General features: G+C 49.3%; 4 protein-coding genes and 1 non-coding gene across 5 annotated transcripts; 2 read left to right on the forward strand and 3 right to left on the reverse strand.

Annotated features, from left to right (window-relative positions):
• The first annotated feature begins 1,732 nt into the window (after positions 1-1,732).
• GGS22DRAFT_175676 (Rxt3-domain-containing protein) lies at positions 1,733-6,510 on the forward strand. Its single transcript, XM_047963300.1, is given in 3 exon segments — positions 1,733-1,985; positions 2,000-4,661; positions 4,724-6,510. 2 exon segments carry the CDS (start codon positions 2,305-2,307, stop codon positions 6,009-6,011), a joined length of 3,645 nt encoding a protein of 1,214 aa, XP_047813993.1. The 5' UTR covers positions 1,733-1,985; positions 2,000-2,304; the 3' UTR covers positions 6,012-6,510.
• Positions 6,511-6,630: 120 nt separating this feature from the next.
• GGS22DRAFT_175677 (DUF1674-domain-containing protein) lies at positions 6,631-7,514 on the reverse strand. The gene has a single exon (XM_047963301.1). It carries the CDS (start codon positions 7,388-7,390, stop codon positions 6,920-6,922), a length of 471 nt encoding a protein of 156 aa, XP_047813994.1. The 5' UTR covers positions 7,391-7,514; the 3' UTR covers positions 6,631-6,919.
• Positions 7,515-8,049: 535 nt separating this feature from the next.
• GGS22DRAFT_t136 lies at positions 8,050-8,147 on the reverse strand. Its single transcript has one exon. It is a non-coding gene; the product is annotated as a tRNA-Arg (tRNA).
• Positions 8,148-9,139: 992 nt separating this feature from the next.
• Positions 9,140-11,587, forward strand: GGS22DRAFT_182503 (tryptophan synthetase; the record flags this gene model as incomplete). The annotated part of the gene is made up of 4 exons (XM_047963976.1): positions 9,140-9,187; positions 9,348-9,435; positions 9,513-10,711; positions 10,784-11,587. The coding sequence occupies 4 exons, from the start codon at positions 9,140-9,142 to the stop codon at positions 11,585-11,587; spliced, it is 2,139 nt and encodes a 712-aa protein (XP_047813995.1).
• Positions 11,588-11,679: 92 nt separating this feature from the next.
• On the reverse strand, positions 11,680-12,865 carry GGS22DRAFT_98770 (ribosomal L28 family-domain-containing protein). The gene has a single exon (XM_047968619.1). It carries the CDS (start codon positions 12,681-12,683, stop codon positions 11,865-11,867), a length of 819 nt encoding a protein of 272 aa, XP_047813996.1. The 5' UTR covers positions 12,684-12,865; the 3' UTR covers positions 11,680-11,864.
• Between the last annotated feature and the right edge of the window lie 42 nt (positions 12,866-12,907).

Raw genomic sequence — 12,907 nt, forward strand, 5'->3', positions numbered from 1 at the left:
ATATATCTACCCAGCATTTTAGAGTAAAAACCGAATGCATGTTGAATAAGTAGGTATGGACGTATTAGTTTGCCAGTTCCTGACGACGCTGACTGTATTGGTACGATCGCTATTAGCATCCATAGGTATCTTAGATAGGTACCTACCCACCTCCCTCCTCTTTCATTTGTTCATACCGTCAAGGGTCGTCTCGGATATTTAGACATTTTTAACCTCCTAATATAAGAGCTATACCTAGGCACTTCTAATGCTACTTAGGTAGCTGCCTAAGGTATTTAAACCCCGAGGTCTCGACAAGGTCGTGAACCTATCTTATCTATCTCGGGTCATCATCATCGACGTTGACGGTTTCTACCGATTCGCCAGACTTGTGAAAAAGCTTATTGTTAGTTGCCGCACTAGCATCCACAGAGTTCCAAGGTTCTAATGATTAATCAAGATTACGTACCCAGTACCTTGAATAACACTTAATACCAAACGGGCAACTTGTTATGCCGAGATCTATAAAGTTTTAAACATAAACTACATAGAGCGTTAACCACTCTTCTGTAGGTACATAGGTACCTACTCAAAGGGATGCTTCGGACTCTTAAGGTTACCTAGGCTTAAGGTAAGTGTATTCCACACTAATAAATTTCAACGTTCAGATCAATCGACATCATGATTACCATCATAATCGTGTCTGTCCCACTTTTATCTTCCCTGACCCGACCCAGCTTTTTAGATGGTCCATCGAATTTACTAACCATTTTTAGCAATCTTTGATTGAGGACCCTTGTTTTCCTTTAAAACCCAGCAGCTGCCCAGCAGCACAGGTACATAGATGTATGTACAAACACGCATCCTTGACTTGTAAGGTCGAAACGAGAACTTTAATATTAAAAAAAAAGAGAGGAAAGTGGTAAAGCTAACGGGTGAGCCAACTTGTACATATTTCTGACTTAATCTTACCTAAGGTATTATTTCCGTCTATGTAACTGGGTCGATTTTCATTATTATTGAAGACAGCGCTTCTGCCCGCCGATAAAACGGCAAATGACAAACGATAAAACGAGAGCTCACTTAGATACTAATAAACAACTACCATAACCACTACCACCACTATTTCTATCACCCGCGGTTCTTTGTAACCATCTGCGTGTTCTGTGTTCCCTTGACACAGTGACCCGCAAGGTACAAGAAGGGGGGCGGATGCTTTTTGGGTGCGGATAGCCGCGTACTTGGCAAGTGGACGCCGTGGATTCGACAAGGATTTAAAAAAGACTGTACCAGGGTGGATGCATGTCTTAGTGACTCCACTCATACCTTGGACCTAGCATAACACAACTCAAGCTCCCGTCCCCCTGCCACCCTGTCTGCCCCCATCCATACTACACACCATCCACAAACCCATTCACACCCTTTTTATTTATTTATTATTTTATTCTTATTTTTACTTTTGAACTTTTTATTATTTTCCCTTTGGTAAAGTGCTCTGAAGCTAAAAAAAAAAAAAAAACCCTCCGGACCCCTGTTGACGAAAGCTGGTCTAGCATACCGACCCCAGCAGCCCCAGCTCAACCAGCCAAGGGGGGACGACCGAGAATAGCCAAGCAGTTCAAGGAAGGTCTAGCGCAAAAAAAAAAATAGAAGCAGAAGCACAAGCAACACAGCACACAGCACCACAAAGCTGTGCATGCGCGCTTGTGTACCTGTCGTATGGGTTTGTGTGAGACTGTGCTTCCTTGGCCTGCTCAATTTGAAAATACCTACCAAGATACCTACCAAGATAGATTTTCCCATTCCTCTACGGCTTTTTCTTCTTGCGCTACTTTGATTTATCCGTCCGCCTCAAACTACTTACCATACTCTCGTAACAAATAGGAAGAGAGGTATATCTCTTGTTGACGTAGCCATACTCTTTCACCTACCTATTTTGTTTTCTTCCTCTTTGGTTCGTTTTACCTACCGTATCCTTATGAGGAAAAGCGCGTATCGAGCCAAATACACACACACACACACACACACACACACACACACACACCAGTGGCAGTGAGAGAATCGGGAGAGAGGAGAAGCGAAGAGAAGAGAGAAGAGAGGGAAGAAAAGAAAGAAGGGAGAAGGGAGAATAGAGAAGAAGAAGAGGGGATTAGAAATCTCCATCTAATTCCTTTTCTTTATCATATTCCGAGACGGTGAATATCTGGATTACTTTGGTAGTGCCGGTACTAGACCTATCTATCTACCTACCCTTACTGCATCGTCCCCATCTAGGATACCTACTACCTAAGCACTAGGTGGGTAAGAAAAACTTGTTGGGCGGCCATGGATTCTCGACAGCCGCCACAACTCCCTTTTGCTCGTAACGCCGCTGCATCGCCACCAGTTTATGCACGATCGCCCTTCCCACCCGCGTCTAGCTCAGCTTCGACAGCGACAACATCGTCACCCTTTCATCCCTCGAATCCTGCGTCTGCAAGTCCTGCTGCGTACGGCGAACATCAGCGACGACCATCAGACACGAGCCCTTTCTACCCGCAATCAAGGCCACCACCATCTTATGCGCCAGAACCGACCTCACACCCTACACCAAGTCATTCGCGACACCCAAGCTCATCGTCAATTAATGTCCCCCTGACCCGTAATATGCCTCCCCCCTCACCTCCTCAGCATCAGAATCAAAAACCGCAGGCTCCTCATCCTGCGCATCAGATGGGTCACTATGGCGGTCCACCTGCGCCAAGAGCTCCTCCCGTGAATCTGGGTCCCCCGAGCGCGTTTCCTTCGGCTCGAGAGCTTCCCGCACTAAATTCCATACCTCGAACGGGGAGCACGGGAGGGAGCATGTCAATATCTTCGATGCTTGGAGGGCCCCCGCCAGCTCGTGAGCCTACTCCTGGCCATCCGACTTCTTTTCCACCCCCTGCCACCACTTCTTCTGTTTCAGGACCCGCATATGCCGCGCCGGTCCACGCGTCACCTAGAATGCAGGCCGCAAACGAATATGTCGCTTATAATAGGAGGCCCCAAACACCTGACCAAGGTAGACCGTTTGACACAAGAGATCATAGGGGTAACGTAGCCGGGTCGCCGCCGCAGGGCATGTACGGAACTCCTGAATTGTCCCGATACAACACACCACAGGCCTATCCGCAGCGTGGCCCACCGATGCCGTCGGCGGAAGAGAGAAGAGAACCGCCGGGCCGGATTCCTCCTGCTAACGTACCCCCTAGACCGAGTAGTCAGCCCAGATCTTATCACGGCATGCCTCCGCGGCCCGTAGAGATGGGGAGGGCACCTCCGCCTGGCGACCCCGTATATGGGAGGCGAGAAGAGGCGCGACCACCTGGCCCACCCGAATATAACCCTGAGCGACCACCTCGGACCATACCCTATGAAGAACAGCGTCGCTTCCTTTCAGAACGGGAAATGAGAGAGCAGATGAATCGAGAACAGATGAGCCGGGAGCAGATGACTCGGGAACAAATGAGCCGAGAACAGATGAACCGGGAACATATGAGTCGGGAAGCCGAGTTTATGGAAAGGGAAAGAAGAGAGAGGATGCAGTATGAAGAGCAGCGCCCATTTATGGCAGAAAGAGAACGAATCGAGAGAGAAAGAGAAAACCAGCGCGAGATGGAAAGGGAGAGGGAAAGGGAAAGGGAAAGGGAAAGGGAGAGGGACAGAGAAAGAGAAATGGAGATGCGTGAGAGGGCTAGGAGAGAAAGGACAACGTCGGACCCGAGTCGTCCGCATGGTCAACATCCTGTGGAACTTGGTCCTCAGATGCTTTCGCGACAGCCGCCTTATGGAAGACCAGATGCTCGAGATCCTCGCGATCCAGCAGCCTGGCAACGACCTGGTTATGATCAGCCACCACCGCGAGATGCGTATGGCCAGGCTTATCCGGGCCCGCGACCAGGCGAATTTCCCTCGACTACGGCCGCGCCATACGGAACGCATCCTGCTTATGCACAACCTCCTCCCCACGAACGTTTCCCACCGACTGGTCCGCCCCCTCATGTGATGCCCGTCAGCCAACCAGGCCCTCAACCTGCGCATCCATTTGAGTCTCCTGATAGACACCGGTTTGTTCAGGCGCACCCTCAACAGCAACCGCCGCCGCCGCCGCCTGCTCACCGAGGTCGTCCCGTCGAGGAAGCTCCACCCCCCCCTTCGGTTGCGTATAACGGTGGTCCTGGCTCAGCCGCGTTTGAGGCCGGCCGGCCACGCGTCATGGACGAAGGTCCTGCTCCTGCTGGACCTCAGAGAGGTTTCCTCGGTATCCAAGAGATTAATCGTAAAGGACGGGTGTCCCCGCTGCCCCAGGCGGTTCAGGGCGCGCAACCTCAGTTACAGGGCCCCGCCGGCGAGCCTGGGATCAAGAGTGAATTCGGCCGAATGTTCTCCGGCATAGGAAGCGGTGTTCGCGGAATCGGTGTCTCTAGCCCAGTGCCACCTGTGATGCAAGCCCAATTCTCTAACGCGGGGCCTACGCGGCGTGATGACGAGCATCCCGGCCACGAGGTGCTCGTGGAAGCCCCGGCGAAGGCGCCTGCTAGAGGAAAACGAAGGAAGGCCAAGGACGATGACGGCAAAGGTGATGACGATAGTACTGGCAGGGTTACGCCGGTCGGTCGGGCTAAGCGTCCCAAGACCCACGCTCATCACCACCATCACCAGTAAGTAATAGCTATTATATTCCGTTCGCTTCGGCCTGTATTCATTGTAATATTTTTTTTAGTCATCATCATCATCACCATCATGGCCCGGAAAGAACCACTTCGCCCCTTCAAGCAGCCAATGGGCAACTCAAAAACCTCAAAACTAACACACCGATACCATCTCCTACCAACAAAGATTTCTCGAACCTTACTCATCATCACCAACCTCCCAGATCAGCCGCGGCTCCGTCTTCGAAGTCGGCGGCCCCGGGCCCTACCATTATACCCAAGCCGAAGCACAAGATCTCGTCCCAAGCAGTTCTCGACAGCGTCGCGGATCGACCGCGGAAACACCTTGGTGACGTCGTGTATCATGCCGTCCTAAAGCCTAGCAAGTTAGAATCGTCTCATTCCAAGTTCGGCTATTCGTCCAACCCGCGCCCGCTTCCGATGGACGTGATCAAAGGGAACGAGAATTCGACTCTGACGGTGAAGATTCCCCGCATTCACCTGAGCCCGTCCGCGCGAGAGGAGATTACGTCTCGTCGAGCTGTGTGGGGCACTGATGTCTACACGGACGACTCGGATGTTGTCGCCGCCTGTATCCATGCGGGCTGGATTCGGGGTGAATGGGGCGATGACGTTGACGTTGATTTGTTAGATTTGTACAAACCCGCAACCACAAAGAAGCAGCGCGCAATGCCTGCCGAGCAACCACTCGAGGTTCTCACTTCACCGCCGGCTTCTGGTCCCGCTCAAATACCCGCAGGTCGCGACTTACACGTGACGCTCTTGGTGCTGCCCGCGCTCGATAAATATAGTAGCTCGACACGCTTCGGAATCCAGAGCCGCGAATTCGGTGGGACGTATAACGGGCGCAAGTCGATTCACGATGGCATTAGCTTCATGATATTGAATGTGCGATGGGTGGACGGCGCGGCACCGCAGAGCAGGCTTCGGGGTAAGGCGCGTAGGGAACGAATCAGAAAAGCGATGAGTGAGGTAGACCGGAGCCAGGTGGTGGATATAGGGGAGAAAGAGCTCTTGAGCAAGATGGTAGCGGCACGAGATACTGACTCCGGCAAAGAGAACAGTGGGAGGAGGTCAGCCGATAACAGCATCGGGGAGGGCAATAAAGAGAACCGTCCCGCCGCAGCGGCTTTAGTCGATGCTACTCCTACACCGAAACAGGAAAAGCCTAGCATGGACACGAAAATGGACATAGATGAGGATGTGAAGGACAAAAGCGACTCGGCGGATAGTCAAAGTACGAAGACGGCAAACACGGCGAATACCACCGCTATTCCCGCTGCTGGGAAAGAACCGGAGAATCAAGGAACGAATGAATATACAGATGTATCTACGTAAACACGGGCTCGATACTCACCGAGTCCCGCCAGGGGAGGGATACGATAGCAGAGCTGGATGTACAGTAGAAGGTTCTGACAAGCGCTGCTTTTCTTTTCTAATTTCCTCTTTATACTGTATCCTTGCGCTATGGCTTTGAAAGATACCTGATACCTACCTAACCTACCTAACCTACCCAACTCGTGTTTGGTCTTTTCGCGATTCTACATATATATAGCATAGCGCGGAGTTTTGAGCATGGCTATACGTGATGTATATATTTCCTTGATGCTGTACTTTACTCGAAAAGTCGGCAGTTTGGGCATATTTACCTATATTATGTGTGATGGGAATGGAAATGGATGAATGATCCCTGACGCGGTATGCTTATTATACTAGGTACATATCAAATACACCATTATAGATCTACATAGATACCTACCTTCCTACCTACCTAGGTACCTAGGTATATTCTGGAATCACGACACGCTCATTTCAACAGACTGACATGTAGTACCGGCAGAATGAATTTGATTTAGTCATATTGTTACACTTACTACTAGGTACCTAGGTATCAAACAATTAAATCATTTAACAACAGTTGCCGTTAGTTCAGTGTGTTCTTCGGTGGCATAAGTAGGTACGAGACATGTGTATATCCTTGGGTATATTCTATTATTATGACTTGACTAAACTGGACACGAGCGCTGCGTATCTTAGTCTGGGTATTCTCGCCTCTTCCTAATTTCGTCCTCACTCGCCCTGTGCTTGCGTATACAGAAAGAACGGTACCACGTTTTAAGGTCTAGAGATCTTCTCTTCTACACCAAATACCATAACCAATCCGTAGTCCATTAATGCTAAGCAGGACATAGATATAGACAAACCAACCAATTTATAAGCTGAGACCGCCTCTCGTCTCTCTTCTCTTAGAAATCGGTAACCCGGCCATTGAAGCTATAATCACCAGCAGGTCCCCAGCGAAGGGGCTCGTTTTTGGGACCACCGACTTCGCCGGTCTTCGGGTTTACGTCTCCCTCAAACTCGGGCGGGGCGCCCTTGCGAAGAGGCACAGATCCGAATTCATCGTCGAGTGTGGGCGTCTCGACCGCGTTAGCTTCTACCGAGGACAGATCGCTGGTAACTGCGGAAGAGACGGGAGAGCTGAAGTCCGGGATCGAGGTCGGGTTGAAGCCTTCTTGGGTATTGGCTGTGCGCTGCAGGCGTTCGAACTCAGCTTGCTGATCAGGTGGAAGACGGAGTGGGGAGGGCGTTGGTTGAAATGGGCTAGAATTATTGGTGTCGTTGGAGGCGTAGCGGATAGGCTGTTGGTTGCGGAAGCGTGAGAATATTACGAATTGTCTCGAAAGCCGGGCGGCGCGAGTGAGGCGTAATGCCATTTTCACAATGCAATTATTATTACTGTTTGGGGTGCCGACAAGAAAACAAAATGTACAACAGTATTTAAGGTAGTAGAGAATCGCGCGAATTTCAGAATATCGTGGCGACGGATTCCTACATGACGAAATCAAAGACAAAGTTTCGGATAATGCCGTCTGGGTTTACTAGGTGGGTATGTATGTATATCGGTACGGAAATACTACTAGGTATGTACTCTGTACTTAGAGTACCTACTGTACTAGGTAGATATCTACTACCTATTAGATACTTTTCCGATTTCCGCATTCTCTTAAGAGAACGCATCTAATTGGTTCATCTCTTTGTGGTCAACTGCAGTCTGCAGATGTGCCTGATCAGAATTTTCAGAATTACATACGTTCTTCCGGTGTAACCTGGGCACGAGGTATATTTATAATTGTGACTAGGTCCACGGTGTTTATTAAGATGCAAACGTACCTATGTATGTATTTATTCATACGGCACCTAGTGCTTCATGACTTGCGTGTGTACAGAATACATGGGAACAACAATGATGATACACTTTCTACATGATAGATATGGTACGTATTTTTTAAACATAGGTTACTTACTGCATACAATGTAACAATGTTCCCCCCAAAAAGGAAATGGTGTTCTATGCGTAATATAAAAATAAATGCGAGCTCAGCAGGGATCGAACCTGCAATCTTTAGAGAACTGTGTACCATTTTATAGATGGGACCGAAATCTAACGCCTTACCATTAGGCCATGAGCCCTCACCAAGTGAATTGCTATTGGGAAACTTTGCGGCTCAAAGGTAATTTATATAGCTGCAGCTAGCACATAGACATGAGCTAGAACGTCTTAGTGGATACTGTGGATACTGTGGACATTCCGAAAGAACAAAAAGTCCGCAAAGTATTATGTAAACACTTCCACCGTTTCAATATATATTGTTCTGATTGCAATGACTACCACGTACGACCACAGGACTTAGAGAATTCAGGATCCCGTCTGCTCTCCCATAGACAAGCTAGGTACCGCCGGATCAGTAGTTGGGTCGGTGACGACCAGCGAATCCCCGGTGTTGTACGTTTTGATATTTCATCATTTTTTGCCTTGGGCAGGACTAGTTGTCTTTTACCCATTTATGAATATTTTGAGGCTCTATCTCAGGCCGAGAAACGTCGTAAAGAAATGGGGATGGCTTGAATATTGCCCTTCGATTGCACCTGTACCTGTACAGTATATAAATATATTCTATGTATCTATCTATACAACAAAAGAGCGAAAGGACCTTTTATTCTCTTATCCAGTATCTGATATTTCATTTTTCATTCGGTTAAATACAACAAATCGATAACTGCAATTTTGTCGCGGTGGCCAATAAAATTTTGTGCATTTTGACGTTAATACCCCTTGCATGTTTTTAGATTTTTGCTACTTAGGCCAGCTAGGCCAGCTGACAGTCTGACTAGGAAGGATCGGATCCGGTCGAATGCAGAAGTACAAAGTGGGATGGCGGGGTTGGAAAGAACGACTCACTTCCGGTTATCGCTTTGGATGCAATGCATTTTTAGCGAAAAAAAAAAATCCATAGATACCTAGGTATGTACCGAAATACTTCTGTACATTAAAACCATCTAACATCGCGTGTTGACTCAGACCAAGAAACTTCCTCTATAAAAAAGAGTCATCTTTACCCCGTCCACCCTGTTCACCCTCTACCTCTTCCCTTTTCCATTGCAACCAATTGACATTGAACACTATGGAGGCTCTCAAACAGACGTTCAAGCGCTGCAAGGCAGAGAACCGGGTATGATTCAAATCCCCCCTACAGCGAATTGTTTATGCTCCTTATGTTCCTTATAGTCCTCATGTTTGTGATATATGTGCTATATATGCCGACACATACGTCGTCGAATAATATAACCGTATATCATTGTCATTAACTAACTCAAGATATTATCGTGCAGGCTGCTTTGGTTACCTATGTCACTTCCGGTTACCCAAAGCCTGAGGATACGCCTGATATATTAATAGGAATGCAAAATGGGGGTGCTGGTACGTTGTGGCAAGCAGTCGTAGACTGATGCCGATGATAAATCACAGTCATTGGCTGCCTTACTAACAGACTTCAGATATCATTGAACTTGGCGTACCCTTCACAGATCCCATCGCAGACGGCCCAACTATCCAGACATCGAATACGGTTGCTCTCGCCAATGGCGTTACCATCAAGTCCACCTTAGATATGGTTCGGGAGGCCCGATCCAAAGGATTGACGGCGCCGGTTCTGTTGATGGGTTACTATAACCCCTTACTTAGTTATGGCGAGGATGCCCTCTTACGAGACTGTAAGGAGGCGCGTGTAAATGGCTTCATCGTTTGCGATCTGCCTCCCGAAGAAGCAGTTTCTTTCCGAAAACTGTGTAGCAAGGGTGCGTTATCATACGTCCCTCTGATCGCGCCCGCGACGTCCGACACTCGTATGAAAATTCTATGCGCCCTAGCCGATTCTTTCATCTACGTCGTCTCGCGCATGGGGGTGACCGGTGCTCTGGGTACCCTCAATGCTAACCTGCCGAGCCTTGTCGAGAGAGTCAAGAAGTACAGTGGCGACAAGCCGGCCGCTGTCGGTTTCGGTGTATCAACGCGCGAACACTTTCAGTCTGTGGCCTCTATCGCCGACGGTGTAGTTATAGGTTCGGAGATTGTCACCACCCTCCGGAAGGCCGAACCTGGGAATGGTGCTAAGGCCGTCGAAGAATACTGCGCTTACGTCAGCGGGCGCACGGCACAAGAAACAACGCGGGAGGTAGGAGTCATTGAAGCCATTGGTGCCTCTAGGGAGCCTAGCGGCGAGGACGTGACAGTCAATGGAGTGATTTCAGAGCATGACGATGCTGCTTTAGTCGCCCAACTTGCAGCCCTCCACGGCAAGATCCCCGAACGGTTTGGCGAATTTGGCGGTCAATACGTACCAGAGTCCCTCATGGACTGTTTGTCCGAGTTGGAGAATGGCTTCAATGCCATCAAGGATGATCCCCAATTCTGGGAGGAGTATAGATCTTTCTACCCCTGGATGGGACGACCAGGCCAGCTCCACATGGCTGAGCGCCTGACCGAATATGCTGGCGGCGCTAACATCTGGCTGAAGCGAGAAGACCTAAACCATACCGGATCTCACAAGATCAACAATGCTTTGGGTCAACTTCTACTCGCGAGGCGACTGGGCAAAAAGAAGATTATCGCCGAGACTGGTGCTGGACAACATGGTGTAGCGACGGCTACGGTCTGCGCCAAGTTTGGTATGGAATGTACAGTATTTATGGGTGCTGTAAGTTCTTTTTCATCGCCCAATACTTTCTTTTCTAGAATCAGGATGGATGATGACTCACAGTTAACGTAGGAAGATGTTCGGCGTCAAGCACTCAACGTGTTCCGGATGCGCTTACTAGGCGCCAAGGTCATTGCGGTAGAAGCCGGAAGCAAGACGCTACGAGATGCCGTCAACGAAGCACTCCGGTACTGGGTCGTTCATCTAGAGGATACCCACTATATCATCGGGTCCGCTATCGGTCCTCATCCCTTCCCGACTATCGTGAGAACCTTTCAGTCAGTCATCGGAAACGAGACTAAGGCGCAGATGCAAGAGAAGCGAGGCAAGTTACCCGATGCGGTCGTAGCTTGTGTCGGCGGAGGCAGCAACGCCGTCGGCATGTTCTATCCCTTTTCCAACGACCCTAGCGTCAAGCTACTAGGCGTCGAGGCCGGTGGAGACGGCATCAACACCTCACGACACTCGGCTACGTTAACGGGAGGTACTAAGGGCGTGCTGCACGGTGTAAGAACCTATGTTTTACAAAACGAATTCGGTCAAATTTCCGACACCCACTCGGTTTCCGCTGGACTTGACTACCCAGGTGTCGGACCTGAATTGTCAAATTGGAAAGACTCCCAGCGGGCCATGTTTATCGCGGCCACCGATGCCGAGGCCTTCATCGGTTTCAGACTTATGAGCCAGATGGAAGGTATAATCCCTGCGCTCGAGTCGGCGCACGGCATATATGGCGCTATTGAGTTGGCTAAGACGATGAAGAAGGGCGAAGATATTGTCATCTGCCTCAGCGGCAGAGGTGACAAGGACGTTCAGAGCGTGGCCGACGAGTTGCCTAAGCTAGGACCCCAGATCGGATGGGATTTGCGATTTTAAGAGAGATGGATTATTATGCGTGCATGCATGCCCTAGATATACATAAATACACACATATATTTGGGCAAGGACATTAGAATCTGGAGTTTAGGGCGAGGGATATCAAAAATAGAGAGCATGGTATATGATACATGGTATTGGGCTACATTTATAAATCTGTATCTAGATGGATTTTTTACAAGCTGGTTTGCACGGTTCAATGCCACCTATGTTCCCTTGATTTTAAAGATGGCCACATCAGTCTTCGATTGAGGAAGGTAGACAGATATGAGTCGGGTTATGGCCCTGGCGTCTTCGTGCTCTCGCTCTCCTTCGGATTTTCCTCTTTCATGAAGTCAACCTCCTTAGCGACTTCCTCGGCCGCATCTGCTTTAACTACCACTTCCTCGCCTTCCTTTATTTCGCCTATAACAAACTCATCCTCACGTTCTATCATCTCTTCAACCTCCGTCAGCACGGAATTAGACGTGAAGCCTTCGGCGGCAAGTTCGCTAGGAAGCTCGATAGTTTCCACTTCTTTCGGCGGAAGACCCATCGCGGCACGCTCCCGAGCAAACCGCTCCTGTATAGCAGGAGTCTGGATAATCTTCCAGCGAAGAGCCCAGCCGGCGGGGCCCAACTCCTTGATCCTCTGTGCCTTGGAACCTAAGAGGTACTCGTCGATACCGCCGAGACGGTCGATCGTCCGTAGAACGCGGGTGGTCATGCGAGTGCGGATGAAGGCGTTTAGGCTAGGCGACCAGAGGCGCTTCATATGTCTATTAGGTAGCCAGCTGGTGCGCGACTTGTTGCCGTACTTCTCGGCTACAACGTTACCGTAGCGGGTCTTTTGGCCGCCGAATAGACCTTGGTTCGCTTGCTTATATGTCCGAAAAGGGCCGTAAGGGTAGTCGGGGATCAGGTCCGGAGGGACGGATAGGTACGAGGGTCGCTGGCGCGATAGAGGTGATGTCGTACTAAGGCCACGGATTGTGTTGTGTATCGGCGTTTGGGAGGTAGTTGATGCATGTGAGAGTGTGTATGTAGGCGTAGATGTGAGGGTCGTCGATAAGAGACAGCATCGCAACGAGGCGGCTGGGATTTGAATTGGTGGCATCTTGTTGAGTCGAGTATGAGAACAACTTTATGGTGCCGTTTCTGGACACATTATAATCGTGTCATAGTCCGGAGTGAATCAAATTAACGAGATTAATTCGACATTTTAATGCTTCAAGTTTAGACTCAATTGAAGATTTCTTATCGTGCGATTATCGAGGTCAGCGGGGTTTACGCGAATGCATTAATGCGTTTTTTTTTGCATTAATAAAGTCAAGTGACATC

Source organism: Annulohypoxylon maeteangense, assembly GCF_022496945.1.
Source record: "Annulohypoxylon maeteangense strain CBS 123835 unplaced genomic scaffold GGS22scaffold_30, whole genome shotgun sequence".
Classification (NCBI taxonomy): domain Eukaryota; kingdom Fungi; phylum Ascomycota; class Sordariomycetes; order Xylariales; family Hypoxylaceae; genus Annulohypoxylon; species Annulohypoxylon maeteangense.

Bases quoted from the DNA above. Each gene is read 5' to 3' on its own strand.
- GGS22DRAFT_175676 (XM_047963300.1), top strand. From the start codon at position 2,305: ATGGATTCTCGACAGCCGCCACAACTCCCTTTTGCTCGTAACGCCGCT. The intron at 4,662-4,723 runs GTAAGTAATAGC...TATTTTTTTTAG, and splicing joins GCTCATCACCACCATCACCA to TCATCATCATCATCACCATC.
- GGS22DRAFT_175677 (XM_047963301.1), bottom strand. From the start codon at position 7,390: ATGGCATTACGCCTCACTCGCGCCGCCCGGCTTTCGAGACAATTCGTA.
- GGS22DRAFT_98770 (XM_047968619.1), bottom strand. From the start codon at position 12,683: ATGCCACCAATTCAAATCCCAGCCGCCTCGTTGCGATGCTGTCTCTTA.